Below are 19,775 nucleotides of genomic sequence, written 5' to 3'. Positions count from 1 at the left end.
TAGTGTTGCAGCTGCACTCTTTCTATTTACTATGTTACATTTTTCAGATTAGATTAGGAAATCAGGGACCAACGTAATTTGTGACTGCTCAATAGATACATTTATCTCAGCCATTAAAACTGGTGCCATTTAATACATCTATTAAATATACATTTTTAGAGGTACTGCTATTCAAGGCCCAACCAATTTGGCAGAACCAAGTCCTTGCAGAAGTGAAACAAAGAAATACTATCCTTTGCATGCAAACACATTAAACATCAACAATTTTCAGTCTTAAAGGCTTCCCCAGGAATTTTCTGAATGTAAACAAGCAAGAGTACACTTAAGCTTGAAGATACAAAAGATTCAGTCCAGCACTGGACAACAGAGAGGTAGCAACAGCAAGACTGACACCACTCATCCTTCGTGCCACCAGGAAGCCAAGGCTTTTCATCAAGAAAGCAAGTCCTATGTATTGCTTATTAAAGCACACTATAATTGCTCAGGTTGAGATAAAGCTACTATTTATATTTTTTTAAAACAAACAAATAAAACAATAGTGTTTGCTAGAAGCAACCACTGACAGCAGTTTAAAAGAAGTAGCACTGCAGGCAGTTATGGAATAAGTGATTTCCATGTCACCATGTCTGAGGCTGGAGAATCCATTACCTCAGATTCCTCAGACTATTGCTTACCATGTTACATTTCCACACACTACCTCCAAAGCAGATTAAACTCTAAAACCAACAGCTGTCTCACATGCAAGACCACCACACATTTGCCTGGAAAAACACATAGTCTTCTGTTATTTTACATATTTTCAGCATCTCTTACAATGCTTTTTAAATTAATTGGTGGAAAGAAATTGTCACTGGATAATTAAATCATTACAAAAAGTCTAACTTGGCTGCTGTCTTTTTCACATTTAAGTCTTTTGTCTTTCAATTCAATCTGAAAAAAAAAATAATCAAAATTTAAGTGATTGAATTGAGCTTTCCAGTAATTGAAACAACCAGAGAATCTGTAATTTGATGTGCTTACTATTATCACTGGCATATTTCACCACAACAAATCAAATGGCAAAATATGTGCAGGCAGATACATCTGCCCTTATTTCACCTATTTAACCTGGCAAGCAATAGGAATAAGCCTGTTTGTTCAACACAGCTGAGAAATTAGAACTAATGGCCCAATGAGAAATAGCATTCATGTCTTCTTACTCCAAATGGAAAAGAGGATATCAATATCATTTTGGCTTGACTTATAATCAGCTAGTACTTTTTTTTTTTTCCTGATAGAGGTATGTGGAAGAATAGAGGTTACAAACCCAACAGAGAACTGACATGTGCTTCTTACACTGAAACAGAAGAATGGGGATCTTCTGTTTTCCACCTTAGGATTTCCTCTTTTTTTGTCCTAAATTTTACAGACTTAAAAAAAAGGAAGGAAGCTGGGGGCAGGGAGCAAATGAAGAGGAATAGAGAAGAAACAGATAAGTAAAGAATGTTTAAAAAGTTTCCACTATTAACCATGAATAACAGAACAGCTCTGCCAACTGGTGTCCATGAAATTGTTCCAAAAATACAGACTCATATTTCTTCTTTATCAGAGTAAGAGGAAACAATCTTAACACCAGAAGGAGCACTTCTAAATCCCATGCAAAAACACAAACTGCATGTCAAGCCCTGTATTCTCTTTGTAGCAAGAGGCCTAGTACAGATGTGAAGAAAGGAACCATGCAGCCTAGGAAAAGAGGCATATTCCTTGGAGATACAAAGTATTATTCAACTTTATTTCTTATCAAAACTACCACTATAATTTACAAAAAAAAAAAAAAAACCAAAAAAACATTTACAACCTGTGGCCCATCTCTATCCTGTTTAGTTTCAAACAGCATACCTCAGAGCTGCACCTAAAAGTCTGAGAGTGCTCCTCATAGTTGTACCTATGGATTCAGTGATTCATAGTGACACCTCTGCTGACAATTAAGCTACCCCATGCTGTATTTTTCTCCAAAAGATAAGATAGTGCACTTAAAAAAACACAATAACCACCTTCACACAGGGCTTTTCTCATAAAAAAATTAATAGCCTTTATTTTATGGGTAACATCACCTACAGAAGTGTGAATGCTACTTCATGAAAGTACAACTACTGCATACTTATATAGTCTATAACATTACTCCTGCTTGATCAAGGATCAAGCTGTTACCCATCAGGTTTCTATAATAAAAATAATGAAATAATAGAAATTTGCACTTAACCCATGGAAGACAACAAAGCATCAGAAATACTGATGTATCCTGTCCCAGCCTGTCCATCTTGTACATACTCACCTCACTACTAAGGAGAAAAGTTAAAATAAGACTTTATGGAGTAATCATTTAATTTCTTCACTGTAACCTGTAATTTAAGAGTTGCAAAAGAATGAAACATTATCCTGTTATGTAGTAAATTATTTATGATAATAAAAGAAAATGCCTTGCTTTAAAAACAACGAAGGAGAATTCTATAATTTCTATTATGGAAGAGCTCCTATTATGCAGTTATGTCTTACTCACAGTGAGTAAAGATTGCCACATACTCCATGATAAGTATCCATGAAAATGCAACAGTATACACCCTTATAGTTAAGAACTCGTTTTGCATTTCTAAATAAAACTCAGAAATCATACATTCAGTACAAACAACAATAAAATTCAAATAAAGAAATCCCAAACAATACATTTCAAAGGGCACCACATTTATTCTCTGCTGCAGAAAGGACTGAACAAGCACATGATTTAGCATTAGACCAGCCACCACCTACTTTCAGAGCCTTGAAAGCACAAAAACACATACTTAAAATCCAGTAACACAAAAAGCAGAACTGAAATAAATTTATTCCTCAAACACCTTGAGTCTTGTTAATTAACAGCTGCATTTTCACTTTTATTACCTCATCTACTAGTGTGGTTTTCTATACACAAACTAGGAAGAAAACAAAATTCTTTGTACTGAGTAAACACACCTTACTTTTAGTTGAAGTAACTTTAGCAGTTACTATTAAAGTAGATAAATAATTGCACATGAATCCAAAAAAATAAGTTGACTTGGTTCCTTAACTGGAGAAAGGTGAAATGTGCAATCAGTATCAGCAAGGGGTTTTTTTCTTTCAGTAAGGCTTTTGATTTTTTTAATACTGCAAAACTAATTTTCATCCTACTTTCTTACTCAAAACAACAAAAATTAGCAAGCACAATGCACGACAGACTGCAAAATCCAGCTTCTTTCTTTGTCCCTGGAGCACAGGTGACTTTCACAGCTACACTAATTGCAGCTCTCCTATTCACCCTTGAGCATCTGGAAGTTAGATCAGCATTATTTTTAAACAAAACATTTCAGGTGCCCAAAAATGCAAAGTTGACAAGTTACCATGTAATCTTTAAACTATATAACTGGGAACATATATTCTGAGTAACCAGAAAAATGCATTATGAAGAGAAACTGCAAGCAGCTGACTTTGGTCTCTTGTCATTGTAAGGATCCAAAAAACACATTCCTTTAAACATACAAATGCAAACTAATGGCAAATTATTGTGGCATCCAAGCATCTTTGGCTGCTTATCATGCACTGCTTCTCATAAAAAGATCTGCTCTGCTTCTGCAAGTGAGTACACTTCCTAAATTTCATCTCTCAAATCTGTCAAGCAGGGTGCTTCCAACAGGCATATGAGAGAAGGGAAATTTGGGAGTCAGTGTGGCTGACAAATGGAATAAATAGCATTTAAGAGAAGTGCCATTCAGTAAAGACACATAAGCAGAAATCAGCTGACAAATACAGGATGGAAGAATGACTGTCTAGACAACCAAAATCTGGAAAAGGATCTGAAGGATTGATTAGCAGTTCCCAACTGAACGTGAGTCAGTGCAAAGCTACTGCAAAAGGAACAAATGTCACACCAGCAATGACAAGCAGACAAGACACATCACCTAAAGTACACACTAAGATGCGTTCATGCTTTACCTGATAAAGTTTCCCTGCTCAGTTTTGAAGATGGATCAAGTGGTCATAGATAAGAACATATCATCTACAAGGAAAAAATTAAATAACTGGAGCTACTTCATACAGGAAGTCCTGTACAGACTGCCAGGAAAAGTCCTGGCAAGTTTTCATAAATGCATAATGATACATTCAAGAGGAAAACTGGTCCAGTGCTAAACACTTACTAGGTAGTGAGATTGCTAAGCACTGACTACAGAAGTTGTAGATGCTCTGCTATCAGCATTTTAAAAAACATACTGGCAAATATGCTTCAGAAGTGACAGCTAGAGTTGACCCAGCCTTGAGAAAGCAGTGCAGATTAAATCTCTCAAAACTCTTCCTAAACATTTTTCTATACTTCTATTGATCGCCTTCAGGAAAAAAAAAAAATAAAAGCAATCTTCTGTATTGCATAACTAGAGACATTTAAGACTAATTAAATGCATGTGACAAATAAATAAAAAGAGATATTTCCCACCAGGTTAGTCACCTGGCTTCCAAATCACTGGGAAGTGGGCGATCCTCCTCACAAACATAGCAAGAAAATGAAGAAAAGTAAAACAAAAGATTACTCAATGATGTACAGTTACATGCAAAAAAATCCCACAGTAACAAAAGAAATTCCAGACTGAAAATGAAGCAAAACTTTTGCATTTCAACCATTCTGTGAAGAACCAGGCTTTGACAAGTTATCAAGTTTGTTCCCCTGTACCTTCACAGAACCAACAAATCCAGTTAAAAAAAAAAAAAAAAAAAAAAAACAGTCTCTAAAAACCAAAGAAATTAAATAACACATTTCCCAGGGGTGCAAACTGTCTGCTCAAAGTGCTTTGAATACATTCAAGTGTCACAAATGATCCAAGCAGTCAAATGCTCTCCTCAGGATTTTCCCCAATCTCAAAACTCAAATTACAGAGAACTTTATAGAACAAAATCTATACAGTGAATTACACTCAGAAATGAGCTGGAATCTATGGAACATCATAGAAAACATTGTCACATGCAATGTTTTGCTGCTGTAAACACGAAACTCAATTTTATTCTGAAGCTTCCTTTCTGGGGTACAGGTTAGGGAAGCAAAGAGATGAGTCAATGGCAGACACTTGCAGCAGTGCAAAAAGCTGCTGAGATCTGCATGGTAGGAGTTCAGTAACCAATTATAGCTTCCTTGACAGAGAAGTTAGTGACTCCATCTCATGCTGCCTGAGCGTGCAGAAACAATCACAGATTACATTCGCCTATGTTAGATTAAAAAAAAATAAATTAAAAATCTCCTTTCCCACAGGGAGAACACATTCTCACTTTCATGGCTTATGTCATTTAGTTCACCATTGTTCTGTCACATTTTAGATAAATCCAGCCCAGCTAGTAGTTTCACAAGTCCAACAGTGAGAATGGTGGTAAAAAACCCTCAGTACAGCCAAAGAGGAAGGAGTGACATCAGTATACAGCTAACCATGAAATAACCACCACCTTCAGAAATTTTCCTCAGTAGCTCCAGATACATAGAGAATAGGAAAAATTTGGGTCTCTGAAGGGCACTACTTAACATGTTAATGAGCCAGCCAGCTCTCAGCTGTCCTTAGGAAATAGTGAAGATATTTAAGACATTGCAAACCCATAAGGAAGTCTACAAATTTTTGGAGACAGCTTTTCAAAATTAGTTTTAAAAATCTTGATTTAGCCTTACTTCAAAAAAATTTCATCACCTAATTTGTTTAGCCTAATACTATTCTTATTACCAAAAATTGCTTAAGAATATCAGCTTCATGTTCTGTACTCCAACAGAATACAGTCAGCAATTTTTTGTCCAAAACCTGCGAGTTGAGATAATCCCATTTTTTAAAGACATTCAAAGTTACTGCTTATATAAAAGACTAGAAAAAATACCACCTTTATTTGACTGACATACTAAATTGATATAAAAGCCTCCATGACAAATGTGTCATGTGTCAAAAATGTTCCTATAGAAAATGTGTGGGTCTTTGTGATCTCAGATTGCTAGAACTCAGGGAATATTTCATAATGGACTCCCACTGTCCCAGTGAGGCAAAAGGAGCACTGGTATCCTGTCAACCTCATTCTTGGAGTCCCCTGGTACCTCACCTCCACTTGCTTGCAGGTAACCAGCCCTACAAACAGTTACAAGCTGTACCTAGAAAGCAAAAATCACCCTTCAACTGTCCCTCAGTTAAATGAACCCACAAATACACTATATTTTGCCGTGCCTCAGCTCTCAATAGTTATTTAGACAGCTTGATAGAAATTTTGGATAGAGCTCCTTTTTAGTGACAGTATTAGTCTAAGACTAAAATACAAAGTGAATTCCACATAGAAAGGTGAGGTACAATTAATGGAGAGGATTGGAGGAAATAAGGTCTGATTGAAGACTTTATTCCTACTGTTTGAAGAGGCACACAAGAAAACCAAATGAAGTGTTTATGTTTTACAAAACACATTATACCATGCTATTGACAGAGCTACTGTTGAGCTAAACAAACCAAGTTCATTTACAGTAAAATAAGTTGCAGTTGAAAAAGGGATTGCAGCATGGAGATAAGGATATCTTTGCTATCTTTCAACAGGACTGCTAGCAAGACTAGTTTGGCTGCAACTCAGAACAGGACATAAGCCAATTGATTTAGCTTTTGTCTATGTGCAAGTCAATACTGCTCCTGTGATCAGCTAATAGGCCGCCGTCTTTTTCCTCCTATGGACCTCAGCTTACAGTACAAAGCCATTTGAACATTTCACTTCTCCATCTATAAACTAAAAGATGCCCAAACTTCATGCCCCTCCCCCCCCCCGAAAGGCACATTTATGGCTTAACTACACTAAAAATATCAATAACTATCTCAGCTTGGCAGAGTTAAACTGGTATATTTTGCTATACAGAATGACTTCAGCATCTGGAATGCCATTGTGTTTATAAATTAGGTGGTACATTCAGCAACTGTTTTTAATTATTCTCCTTAATTAGTCTTTCCATCCTAATCCAAAAAATGTGTTCCAGAGAAATGCTCAGAAACTTTGTGCTCAGTGAAAAAGGGTAAATTACCTACTTTGCAGAAAACATAACTGCACTCTTACAGATTCAAGTAAATCAAAGGAATCAGAGTATATGGCAATATGCAGATGTGGTGAGACAAAAAGAAAAACATATCCTGAATATAGAGGATGAAACAGAACTTGTATCTTTCCTACAAACAGCAGCTACAAAGTAATTATGTAGTCCTGTGATTTATTTATTATAGCTGTAAGTTTCCAGTACGCACCAACCAGTAAGGGTCACTTTTGACAGCTGCACTTAACTGCTTTGCAGCCTGCAGAGCATCCCAAGCTAGGCAGTCTTAAATGATTCATTTTAACAAAGCAATTTATTATTGTTCTACACAATATTGGTCATTGGTTGGATTCTGATATTGGAGGTCTCTTCCAACCTAAATGAATCTGTGATTCTCTTGGGTTCTGAATTCACATAGATCAGCATACAGTATTTACGTATGTCAACTCCATTTGACATCTACCAGATTTAAGCACTATTAACAGCAAGAAATAATCTTACCTCTCCTACCCTTTCATCAGCATACTTTGTGCTGAATACTCCACATAACCGACCACAGGATCCTTGGTACAATGCCACCACAGCTGAAGGTGTGATTCGAAACACATGCAATTTCAAAGTGAAATATACAAGTTTAATCTTCTGTTCTGAAAATACAGATATCAAAACCCAGACAATACGTGTTCTTAATATTAGAGAAATATTCCTATTCCACCTTAACTTCCTGAGGGATAATACAACATAACTGACAAAATCTGTAACCTTGGAAATAAAAACATAACTGTAGTGCAAAAGGTGGCACATAAAAGTGCAGTAGTGTTCTCCTCATAGCAGCATGAGTGTCTACCATGAAATGAACAAGAAGTGTGTCTGCCTATCAGTAAACGAACTCGGGCTTAAGCAACATGCTCAGTGAAAAAAATCAACCAGCTATTATCAACAGCTAGAAGGCAGAAGTTAAAAAATTTACAGAAGAGAAGATTGTGACTTGAATTACCTACCCCTCAAAGTGGGATCAGTTAGGCTGTACAAATGAGCAATAGCCACCTGGTTACCAGCAACCCTTCAGGGCAACCAGGTGGCTGTTGTCTGGTTATTCATCCATTTTGGCATCACAGTAGAAATGTGCAGAACACAGCATGTGCTGCAGAATTCAGACTGAAAATGCAGATGAGGTCTGATGTTGATGCAAGTCCTGAGCTTTGCATAAAGGATACTTATACTTGGTACAACTAAGCGGGATTCTCAAAGGGGTTTCCTAATGCACCCATTTTATCAGAGCAGATAGACATACAAGTATTAAAATAGCTGCTTGGAAATGTCATAATCCTACCAGTAAAATAAAGAAAACACGTAAGTTTTTCTGTGGTGCAAAATGCAAGTTTGATTTATGAGGTTCACTTTATATAAAATTTAAATAATTATACAGCAAGATACAACCCTTTCTCCTGCCTTCCCTCCCATGGCTAAGTAGTACAATAGCTTACAGGGTAATTGGGTGTGAAGATTTTGCAGACAGCACTCATCATGCAGGTGAGTGAGCACATAGCATAAAAAGCAGTCCAAGAAAAAAATTTAATTACTTCAGGTTAGTATTTCAATATTTTGCAATAGTCATATTGAAATATATTATCATCCCCATCCTAGGGGTACAGAGACACCAATCTGAACAGTGGCTTTTTGTTACTATCTTGAATAGCCTTTGGAATCCAAATCACAGAAAACCAGGAAATGAATTTAAATAAGAATACGCATCATTTTGGTGACTATATTATATTTGCACAAATAAAGACAATCTTTGTAGTGGACCACATTTTCTGGTTGATCCAAAGGAAGCTCTCTATTGAGAAACTGCAACTGTCTCTTTAGCAGGAGTAAGATTTCAGTGACACCAGCTCTGGTAAGCTAGGCAGAGCTGAAGAGCAATTCACCTCTAAGTACCTGAAAAGGGTTACTAAACGTAGAAAAGCTTACTTAAGGAATATGTCTTAACTGATTAGCAACGATGGGATAGTTATTCAAATAGGGGGAGCAATTTTATCTGCTTGTTTTTAGTATAAGAAAGAGTGATTTTTAGCTCATATATCGGGAGTGGGGGGAAGAATGCTTTCAGTTGTGAAATAGCACACTAGGATCAAAAATAAAAATAAACAACAAATAGACGGAGAGGAGGGCTGCAGCTTGAAATACTTGACTGCTAATATCCAGCATGCCATTCCAGGGAGTCCCAGAGTGGTTTTTAAACCTCTTGCCCATCCTCGTAAAGAAAGGCGGGTGGCAGGACTAATCAATATCTTGCAACCCAGCTGTGACCTGACAAATAAAGAAGTCAAGAAAAAAAAAATCTCATCGATGATCAGTGTCATTTAGCATTCGGAAGACGGCAACATCTGGGCTCAACTCCAGATGGGACGGAGCGGCCCCGCGCTCTCGGCTCGCCACAGCGCTGCTATACACACACACACACACACAAAGGAGGTCTCCGCGCTCCTCCCGCTTTTCTCCAGTGTGAACAACTCCGCGTTCAAATGCGACGTAAACACACGGAGAGCTGCCTACTACGCCGGCAGGTCTGTACAACAGTTCAGCTACATCCGTGTCAGAGGGGGCTATTGTCCGGGACAAGCGGCCGGCGCTCACCGGGTGTGGGCGTAGGCGGTGCCAAGAAAAATAAAATCACGGCGAGTCTCTCCGATCACTCCGCAAGTCAAACCCGCGGGCTTCAGAGCCCTGCGCCGGGCAGAAGAGAACGAAGAGCCGAGGCAGCGCGGCTCCCACAAGCGACACTTTGTCTGCTTTCCAGTGAAGCAGTGACAAAACCCCCGACGCGCGAACAATGCCCGCGGCCCCATCGCCGCTCCTTGCCGGGCCGCCGGCGGACAGCGTCTCCCACCGGGTCGCCGCTCCCAGCGATGATTTTAGGTTGCTTTGTTCCCCATGAAACGCCAGTCTTTTCACCCAGCGCCGGAACGGAGAATAGAGCGCCCGCCTCGGGGACTGGGGACCGGCCCCTGCCCCATCCCCTGGCAGCAGCGGGAGACGCTGGAGCCGCGGCTTGGGCATCGGCCGCCCTTTGTTGTGCCCCCAGGGAAGGGGCCGCTCCCCCGTGCCCTGACGGGACCTCGGCTCCCATCGCAGCGCTCACACGCGCAGCGGGAAACGGCAGCAGCGCCCCGCGGGGCGAGCCCGCTCTGCCCGGGATGCGCTCCCCGCCCGCAGCGCCGCTCCTCGCCCCCGCGCTGCCCCGCTCGCCTTCTCTTTCACTCACCCACGCCGTACTTCTCGTGCTCCGTGGGTAGCCACATGCTCGCGGCGTGCGAGCGCCCGCTCCCCCGCCAGCCCCTCCGCCGGGAGCGGCGGCGGCCGGCAAGCGCGTCCGCTGCCCGGGGCTCCCGCCGCGCTCAGCCGCGGCTGCCCAGCCCCAGCGGCGAAGGCATTGTTCGGGCGGGCGCACTGACTGAAGCGCGCTCGCCGCCAGCCACTTATATTCCCCGTCCCGCTGCACGCCGGGGAACGTAGTGCTCGATGCGGCCGCGCCCCTCGCCGCCCGCGGCCGCGGGAGAGACTACGAGCCCCGTCTGGCCCCGCGCTCCCCGCCGGGGCGGAGCGGGGCGGAGCGCGGCTCCCGGGGCCGCCCCCGCCGCGGCGGGCGGAGCGGCGGCGGCATGGCCGCGTCCCGCGGGGCTGCGGGGCCGGCGGCCAGGGGAGGTGAGTTTGCTGCGGGAGGCGTGGGGGTCTCGCACTGCTCTCCCCCACTCCCCTCCGTTCCGCGATCCCGGCTTGGACGGTGGGACGGGGCTAGCGCGGCCGTCCCTGGGATGGGGAGCGGCGGACACGTGTCGAGCAGCCGGGAGCGCCAGGGCCCGGCGCGGTGGGGCTCGCTTGTCGCCCGTCGGGGCGGGGTTCCGCGAAGAGCCGCGGACAGCCCCGTACCCTCCTCCCGCTGGTTACAGGGACGTGAGTCGCTCTGGTCCTACTGATGCCAGTCCTTCCACGTTTGGTGCACGGAACTGCGGGGACAGGGAGAGTTTCCAACAGCAAGTCGAGGTGGAGAGGGAGTTCGTGCCGGCAGCGCGCCAGAGCGGCTGGACGTGAGGCTGATGGTCCGGGGAGCTTTTTGGCCTCTCACATAAATCTGTTTGTCAGCGCGCACGGACACAGCAATAGTGCAAAGCAGGCAGTGCACAGCGAGGAGCACAAATGGACCGTGGCGAAGTACTGAAGGATAAGCCAGGTGCCGTAAGGAGCAAGAACAGCAGGGTTTGTGTCGAGAAACCTGTGTGTCTGCACCCTCCTGGAAGGAGCTTAGCTAGAGCTCACCGTAGATAAACTGCAAGAAATCCTCAGGTTACACTGGTCCTTTTAAGAGAAAACTGAGTATTTTGAGGCAAGGGTTATATCTTCTTTCTGGTCTTGTGGAAAGGCACAGACAAAAAAAAAGGGGAGAAAACCAATGATAATGATACTGCTTTGAAGGCCTTACCACGTACAAGTTATCTCTAAACTGAATATGTCTGGTTTTAGAAAAGTGTACTCCAATGAAATCAATAATATTCTGAAGTGGTGTCTAGAGATTATATGTGTTTCTTTGGTTTGGTCCAAATGGAAAAATTAGTCTAATGTTTTCACATTTAAGAGAAGAGAGTAGCTTTCAGTTCAAGTTGACTTTTAACTTCTACTGTCAAGTCATTAATAATGTGAAGGACACAATTAAAGGAAATCATGTGCAAGCAGGCAGTTTCAAACCTAGAGTTACAGCACTTTTATTCTGTGTTTGGGCCTTTGAAGTGAGTAGTCTTTTAAGTGACATTTTTTGGTTTTTGTCTAGTATGTGCCCTTATTCTATTCATAAAAGCAGTATCAATTTGTGCTAGTAGTTAGAGCAGTACCCTTGCCTTATTTCTATGTTACAGTATGTTGGTATGAACCTCATGCATGAAAAGCCAGACCTTTTTAGAGCATTTCCACACTGGTCTAATTGCACCCGGAGGCAAAGCTGTGCTGTTTAACTATTGGAAAGAACATGTGCCTGACTCTGTGCAACTCTTCTGTGTATACATAGGTCTGTGGACTAGAGATGATGAGGTTACCCTGAGGTTTTTTCAGAGAATTCTTCTAAAAACATTGGCACCAGTTCAAAGGAAAAAAGGAAATTTTTTGAAGAAAATGGAAATTCAGAGGCTTATGCTGTTTTCCTTTTACTGAGCACACTCATTGAAATAACTAATGAACTTTCTCTGTCTTTGCTCCCAAACTCACTTTTCATCCCCTAGCAGACAATTTGGAGTCTCTAGGTAATGAAATATGTAAAAATCACTGTCCAAAATCAAAATTATAACATCAGACTAAATTAACATTTATGTTAGCCTATAGACTTTCATGTACATCCATGTGCTTCATCTCCCCATTAGACAGGTCTGCCAGCATGCTGGCTGGGAGTCAAAATTTTACCCCAGCCTTGCAACTGCTGTCTCATGGTAACTATGACTGACTTCAGCATTAGCAGTCTTCCCTTGGACAAAGAGAAGGGTGGCAAGAGTGCAATAGCTCAAACAGCCTTTTCAAAATTATTTGATTACAACACAGTCACTTAGGGTCAAGAGATCTTAAGAGTATAAATGACATTGTCTATGGGCAAATAAATATCCCACCCTAATATTTATTACTTCTCTGCCTCTGAACAAAATCTTTATTCATTCAGAGGTTTAACTTCTACAAAAATGTTCTCTCTAGCACCATCTTGTACTTGCACGTGCACCTGAGGTGTGTAACTTACTTGGAGGCAGCATATAGGAAAATAAAATAATACACTATTTCCTGGTTTGCTGTTTCTATTTACAGGAAAGCCTGTGATTTTATATTCTAATCCAGGACAGTGTTGCTTTCTAGTTAGTTCCTTACAGCAGCCTTTACCAAGTGGCTTTTAATAAATATATCACTGTCCACAGTAATGTTTGTTCAGTCTGCATATCAACACTTCTTACAGCATCTGTCAAAGGATTTTAAGATGAGTATTTTTTCTGGAAGTGTGTCTTGCATTGTTTCATCATATAGTTTCCTACTCAACGTCTTGTGATCAAGTCCTTTTGAATACATGCTGCTGGGGTGCACCATGTCCAAGCACAACATGTTACTCTGATTCCTTCCATGTCTCTCTCTCATACCCCATTTTTAAGCATATTCAGTTTACTCTGGAAAACAAAAGTTTAACTGGTCTTGCACACATCTACTTTTTTTTTTTTGTTCTACCTAGAGATACTCCAGTGAAAGCTGGTTTGTTCCTGACAGTACAGCCATTACTTCTTTTGATCAACTCTTTAAGTTCTGTTAAGGATGCTATTAGAGCTGCTCAGTGCAGTGGGCTCCGGGATGCAAGGTTTTCTCTTTCCTGGTCACTGAAAGGCAGTCACATGTACTCTCAGACCCAAAAGATTTCTCCATAAAGGCTAATGGATACATTCCTCATTAGCTTTGCAAGCACTCCCATTGAATAGGCCACTTTGTGTATCAGTGTGGGTTCTTAAGTCTGTTTAAGTCCATTTCATAAAGTATACAAAATTCCACTAGCACCTTCTGATCCCATCCACAAACATCCTCAAAAATACCATAGTACATATGATAATCACACATTTCCCCTTTCCTGTCAGTGACAAAAGTTCATGTTGACCCTGTTCAAGTATGTCTGAGTAGTTCCTTTAATGCCATTAGTTCCCATATTGGCAGAGACAACTTACTGTTTCTGTTTTCACCTGCTCATTAACATTTGTGTGCAATCTACCATTTTCCTTGTTATTTGTTGTTTCTTTAATACTGAATAGTCCTTAATAACTGGTGGACTAGATGGCTTCCCAGACCCTGCTTCCTTATACTACCACTCCTGTTCAGATCAGCCTGAGTGCTTTATTTCTTTCCTCTCTAAAATATCCACAGCATGCATGGTGGTGAACTGGGAGCTGCTGGCTGCTCGTGTCTGTGGGTGAAAACTCCAGCAAGATGACAGAGCAGCCATTGCCCCGAGCACACAGCTGCCTCTGCTCATCCCTTCATTCTGAGAGGTCCTCAGATCTTAGCCTGATAAGCAGCCCACGTGTCTCTACCCATTTCTGTTTCATGGGTTTAGAGGTTGATATCCTTTCAGTACCCTTCCTTAAAAACCCCCACCTGTTCCAAATGATCATACATGTGGTTGCAGCCTCAGTTGTTTTCTCATAGGGCACTTTGAAGAATCCAGAATACCACGAGTGATCTGTTTCTCAGGTTAAATTTTTGTGTGCAGTAGGGGATTTCAGGACCTGAGGCTTCCACCATAGTACAGATTTTGGACAGAGAACAGATTCCTTTTACTAGTAGGCATTATAAGCTCTGTAAAGGATGCAGATTAATCATTGTGAACTGAACAATTAGCAATTACACCTGGAGGACAGGTTCACTAATTAATTCTGGAAGTGCAATATAATTTATTTTAATATGATTACCAGAATGGATCTCCTAATGCAGTATTATTTAAAAATGTTTAAAGAGCCATTTTTTGATTTTTAATTAAAAATCCAATCTCAAAGTAATTTTAAACATTTACCAGATAAGCAAGTGGATCTTTCGGAGGACTGGAAAATACTAAATTATTATTGTAAAATCTCCTTTTATGTGCTTCTCTGTTTGAAAATTGAAAAGGCAGAATCCTTTCATGTAACTGTTGCAGTAATATTTTAGTGATTTTAACCTTCACATTTTTTAAATAACTGACAATGGGAGAATATACAAGTGAAACTAAATATTTCATTAAACAGGTCATAATGGCTTAATAAAATAAGTGATGGATTGTATTGGTTGGTAATAGTGATCTGAAGTGCCCGTGATTCCTGCCATAATTTTACAAATAATTGTGTTGTAAATGTGCAGTGTATTTTATCTGAAGACAAGGGGCATCCCCGCACCTCAGCATGAATGCATAATTTCTGTTAGCACAAGGCATAGGATATGTTGGATTCCCCACAAATACCCCATAAAGACTTCCTATTTGGTTTTCTCTGAATTCAAAAAACTTTCATAGCTTAAAAGCAAAGATGGGTGGCCTTTATCTTTGTATTTCATTCCAGTGTACTGAGCCGACTCTTGCCCTCTCAGAAGCAAGTAAAGGCTTTTGATACATGAACAAACTAAGTTGTATCAGCTATTCTCTAACCAGAGTTTATTTAGAGGTGAGCTGCTTCAGCCTGCCTGGTGAGCAGGTACCCGGCTTTAACATGCTAATTTGTTTGCGTGTTAAACCTTCAAGTTCTTTGAAACCTCTGCTCAGTCTTTCTGTTACCATTGTGGAGCAAGAATGATTGGTGTTTCATCAGTTCATCTGTTTCATCAGATTCTTCATCACTTCACACTGATGAAGACCTTTAAACTTTCTGAATTGGCAAATATCTGATTCTTACCCCAAAAAAGCTTTCTCATGACTTGAACAAATAATAGATGTGAACATGCTTTATTTACATGTAGAGGTATAGGCTAGAGAGGTACCTCAAGTGTTTTGAATGTTCTGAGTGTAACACAGATGCCAGGATAATTTGTTATGCCTCTTGAATCACCTTGCTCACTGCATTTGTTTTTACAGGGGAGTACAGGTTTTCTGGAAGAGCACTGAATTTGTAGATTCTTGTCAGCAATGATGACTGCCACAGGGTATGCCTGTCACATAAGCAGGTCTTAGAGTTCACCCTTTGAGACTTTAGCCAGCTTTCTTGATGAAGGGATGTAGGGTTTAAACTAGCATATGCTTGTGTATATGAACAGTAGGAAAGGAAGAAAAAAACTTAAGTATTATGAAATTACAAGTGTTAAGTATTTTAACTTCAGTATAGGGTAAATTTGGCTATCCAAAGACCCTTCATAACCTTTCCCAACCCTCTGTGCTTCCTTCCACCATGTCCTGCCTTGAAACTTCTGCTAGAACTCTGTGACTTTCTGTGACCATTTATATCCTAAAACTGCTATTGTTCCCAGATTCTCTCTGATTTTTGCTTCACATTCTCATCCACAAACTCCCAGCAGGCTGAATCTGGGAGAAAAGCCTGAAAGCATTTGAATGTCTTTCTATGGGCTTTTTAAAGTAGCTTTAAATATTGCATCAATAAAAGCCTCACACAATGCAGGAAAGAACATGACATTCAAGAAGCAGGAGAAAAAAAAAGTGGTGAGTTTTGTACAACTTTAAAGCAGGTCTGTGCCTCTGAAGAGCTGAGCACATCATCCTGATCAGTGTCTCACTGAAATCAGGAAAATGTGTAGAAGTCTGGGTTCTTTGCAGAGTTGTTGTCTACAGTACTTAATTACAGTCACTTGAATAGAAAAAGCCTAGTGTTCAATGACCTGATAATTGTTGTGTTAAATAATGCATTAGTCAGCACCACTAAAACCACATAACCAGACTGAAATTACACTGTAGCATCTCTGCCTATGGCAGGGGGCAGGTTGGAACTAGGTGCTCTCTTTTAGGTCCCTTCCAACCCAAACAATAGCAGTTCATGTTAACTTTTAATGTTTCCATAGGAAATGATATAGCTGCAGTAGTCCAGCCATTGATCCCAGCACCTGAATTTCCAGCAGATGTTTCCATGATCACTGCTTGTTTGCCATTCTGTCCTAATATTCTGCTGTAGTAGATCTTTAAGTTAAAAATTGTAGTAGGTGTTTTGTCAGTAGTTTCAGTGGTCCACAGACACCTGTCTGTTCTTTGTAATACATTTCAACTATGTTTCTTGAAACTTTCCTCTTTGTTCTTTTGCCTCTTTATGGCCTTTCACTGGACACTGTCTTCCAGTTGGTATTTTTTTTTTTTTTTAATTTTGTGTATTTTTCTCTGATTTTTATGCATCACAGGCAGTGACCAGTGGGAAATGGCCCAGCTGTTTCTGTTTGATTCTTACTCATTGAGATGTCATCCTCCCGTTTGTCTTTGGAGACTCTACCCAAGGAGTAGCCACTTGCCTGTGTGGTGGTAGCAGGTTAAACACCTTCTCATTATCCCTCTGGTAGAGGAGCTGTATAACTTGACACACTTTAAGCCTCAGGATTTTTTGTGGTATGTTGTGGCTCTGTTCACCTGAACAAATAATAAGGCACAGTAGATAAAGGTGCCACAGTCCCTGCAACTTTACTGTGCGGTTTGACATTTCTGCTCACATGAACTGAGTGTTCCCGCACTGAACAGCCCCTTGGTTTAGACCCAGGAATTTCTGTTAAGGCTTGGGATGCATTTTTCATATATCTGGACTCCAAACAAATCCTGTTCACATGCTTCAAAACTGATCTAAACCCAGGCAATGCACAAAGCAGCTGGAGAGTGCCAGGGAGCTGTGAGACTCCTGTGTGGGTCAGAGCTGTGCTGAGATGCAAGAGGAGGGGCAGGGCTGGTGGGCAGCACAGGGAAGCTGGCACAGCACCCTCCCATCCAGAACCTCATGCCAAGTTTGTGGCACGTGCCCCAGGGGAGGCCTGTGTGTCCCATGGTGGGAGTGCACAAGGCTGACAATATAGAAACAGCAATGGTTGTGAAACAAATGTGTGCAGTTGTAAGTGCTGCTGCTGTCAGAGGGGTATTTTGCTAGCATTTGTCCTGGCCCGTGTGCCAGCACCAAATTTTATTATGACTCCATAATGCATGAATAAATGAGGTAGAGCTTTTTCTCTAAAGACCAATATGTAAAAAAAACTTCCTGCTGGAGGTTTTAGTTTTATTTTGTCTTATATGGAATGAAAATATGCAGTCTATGCTCTATTTTTATTATTTATTATTACTGTACTAATTTAATGTTCAGGAGCCTGCATGGAGTTATACAGTTAGCAAAATGTTGCCTGAAAAATATAAACAACTTGTATTGGTAATTCAAACATTCTAATTCTGTTTCTTGATGAAGTTAATTTCAATTATTGTATCATCCATGTCCACGAGCTACATTAGTAGTATCAGTAAGTATATATCACACTTAAGAAGTCTAGATCTGTATTATATGTTTAATGAATGCACAGAGGACAGTATCACAAAAAGATGTATTTCAAACTCTGGTACAAAGTCAGAATACACTCATAGGAATTTTATATAGCTTGCTGTGAGATGTCTCTGGGATCTATAATACATAATTATTTGAGCCTTGACTTAAAAATACTTTCCTCTCAAAATAATTTTCAAAAATGTATGTGTAAAGAGTATAAAGAGTGGATTATTTGAAGTATAATCAAAGCTTTGTTTTCCCGAATCATGATATCAGGCTGAAGTATGTTGATTCACATCACTGCACACTATAATGAACTTTGCCTTCAAGCCACTGTTTTTCCAGTTTGAATACCAGTTTATGGAGGTTTGATTCTAAAAGTAGAAACAACTTATTTTGCTACTTTCCATCTGGAAAAGCTCCAGTTCACTGAGAAAGCAGCAACAGACCACAGAGATTCTAACATCTCAGGGCTTCTTCTTCATACAGATTCTTCATTAAGTACAAAATTCACTTAATTCAGCCTTGAAGGCTCTCTGTGTGTCAGGAAGCTGAATCAGAATATCTGAGAGAGATTTCAGCCTGTTCTGTCAGTATGACACCCACACACACAAGGGATGCCAGAAACAAGACCTCTCAGGATGCATTTTGACATTAGTTCTAATTTGTATGAGTCTGAAAAAAATTTAAGTGCTATTTAAAATAAAAGTTTCACACTATCTACAGTTGTTTTTTTCACATAGTTGCCTTTTTCAAGGAAAGTCTACCAGTGGAAAAGTTGTAAACCCTGCAGTGCAAATGTTTTAGTTAGAAGCATGGTAGATATTCCCATCATAATGACATGGGGGTGTCAGGAACTGCTAAAGCAGGCTTTATGTTTTTAAGGCAAATCACACAGCCTTTCCTTTGGTTACAGAGAGTAAAGCAATTGTTTTAAAAGACCATGAGGCAATTCTTTTAAGATCAAAAGGATAAACGTGCTTGGAAATTGAATCCTTTTAGAGGAAAAGAACATGTGACAGGAAAAGAACATGTGACAAGAAAAGGAAAATCCTTGTAATAAAGCATTATTGATCACTAGTAAATTATCATGATAAAAAGTAGAGAGTAAAGTAATTAACCTGCTTTACATAGCAGTGCTGGCATAGAAGTTACTAGGCTCAGTACAGTACTTGTTAAAGGCACTGCAAAGATAAATTATAGCAATGAAGTATTACTATCCATATTAAACCCATTGTTAAGACCCCTCCTTTCTGGGAGAACTAAGGTCACAGATGCAGAAAATGTAAAGACATGCCTTTTTCCAGCTTGCTGCTCTTTGCAGAGGGTTAAGCAGAACAGTGGCAGTGGTAACATACACAAATACTGCATTTGCATATACGTTTTTTTTACTTGTGATGCCTTTCAGTATGTATTTTTAAATATTTTTTAAATGATGGTCTGGATCACCTTGACACAAAATTGTAGCCTTTTTTTTCCTCTTCTTTTTTTCTCCAGGAATTTTCATATGAAAATAGCAGAAATTCAGTCTTTATACCTTATATTTAAACAGCATTTTTTATGCTTTATTATGATGTCTTTGGTATGTCTTTTTACCAAATAGCAAGTTTAACAGAAAAAAGCTGCTAATTTTTGTTAGATAGATTTGAGTGATAAGTACAAAAGAAGAACCTGGATGGTCACTTTTGTCCTTCCATTTCAAATTCTTCTGTTGGGTATTTTCTTCC

At 40.3% G+C, this 19,775-nt stretch overlaps 2 protein-coding genes across 7 annotated transcripts in view; one reads left to right on the top strand and one right to left on the bottom strand.

The window, feature by feature from the left end:
• Positions 1-10,541, bottom strand: part of DOCK4 (dedicator of cytokinesis 4) — a 220,588-nt gene extending 210,047 nt beyond the window's left edge. For 3 of the 4 annotated variants that reach the window (XM_021545259.4, XM_021545261.4, XM_021545262.4), the window contains exon 1: positions 10,335-10,541. In XM_021545259.4, coding sequence (XP_021400934.1) covers positions 10,335-10,371 — 37 coding nt within the window. In that variant the 5' untranslated portion in view covers positions 10,372-10,541. The remainder of the gene's footprint in view (positions 1-10,334) is intronic. The other variant, XM_021545260.4, reaches the window with a different exon arrangement.
• Positions 10,542-10,708: 167 nt separating this feature from the next.
• The window catches only part of ZNF277 (zinc finger protein 277), a 42,084-nt gene continuing 33,017 nt past the window's right edge, over positions 10,709-19,775 (top strand). For 2 of the 3 annotated variants that reach the window (XM_085568333.1, XM_085568332.1), the window contains exons 1-2: positions 10,709-10,774; positions 11,020-11,326. Coding sequence is in view for 1 of the 3 variants with exons in the window: in XM_021545257.4 (XP_021400932.3) it covers positions 10,732-10,774 (43 nt within the window). In the remaining 2 variants the exon portion in view is untranslated. The remainder of the gene's footprint in view (positions 10,775-11,019; positions 11,327-19,775) is intronic. The other variant, XM_021545257.4, reaches the window with a different exon arrangement.

The sequence above is a fragment of the Lonchura striata genome, chromosome 1A, assembly GCF_050655825.1.
Source record: "Lonchura striata isolate lonStrDom1 chromosome 1A, ASM5065582v1, whole genome shotgun sequence".
Classification (NCBI taxonomy): domain Eukaryota; kingdom Metazoa; phylum Chordata; class Aves; order Passeriformes; family Estrildidae; genus Lonchura; species Lonchura striata.
This window is presented reverse-complemented; position numbering and strand designations above follow the sequence as displayed.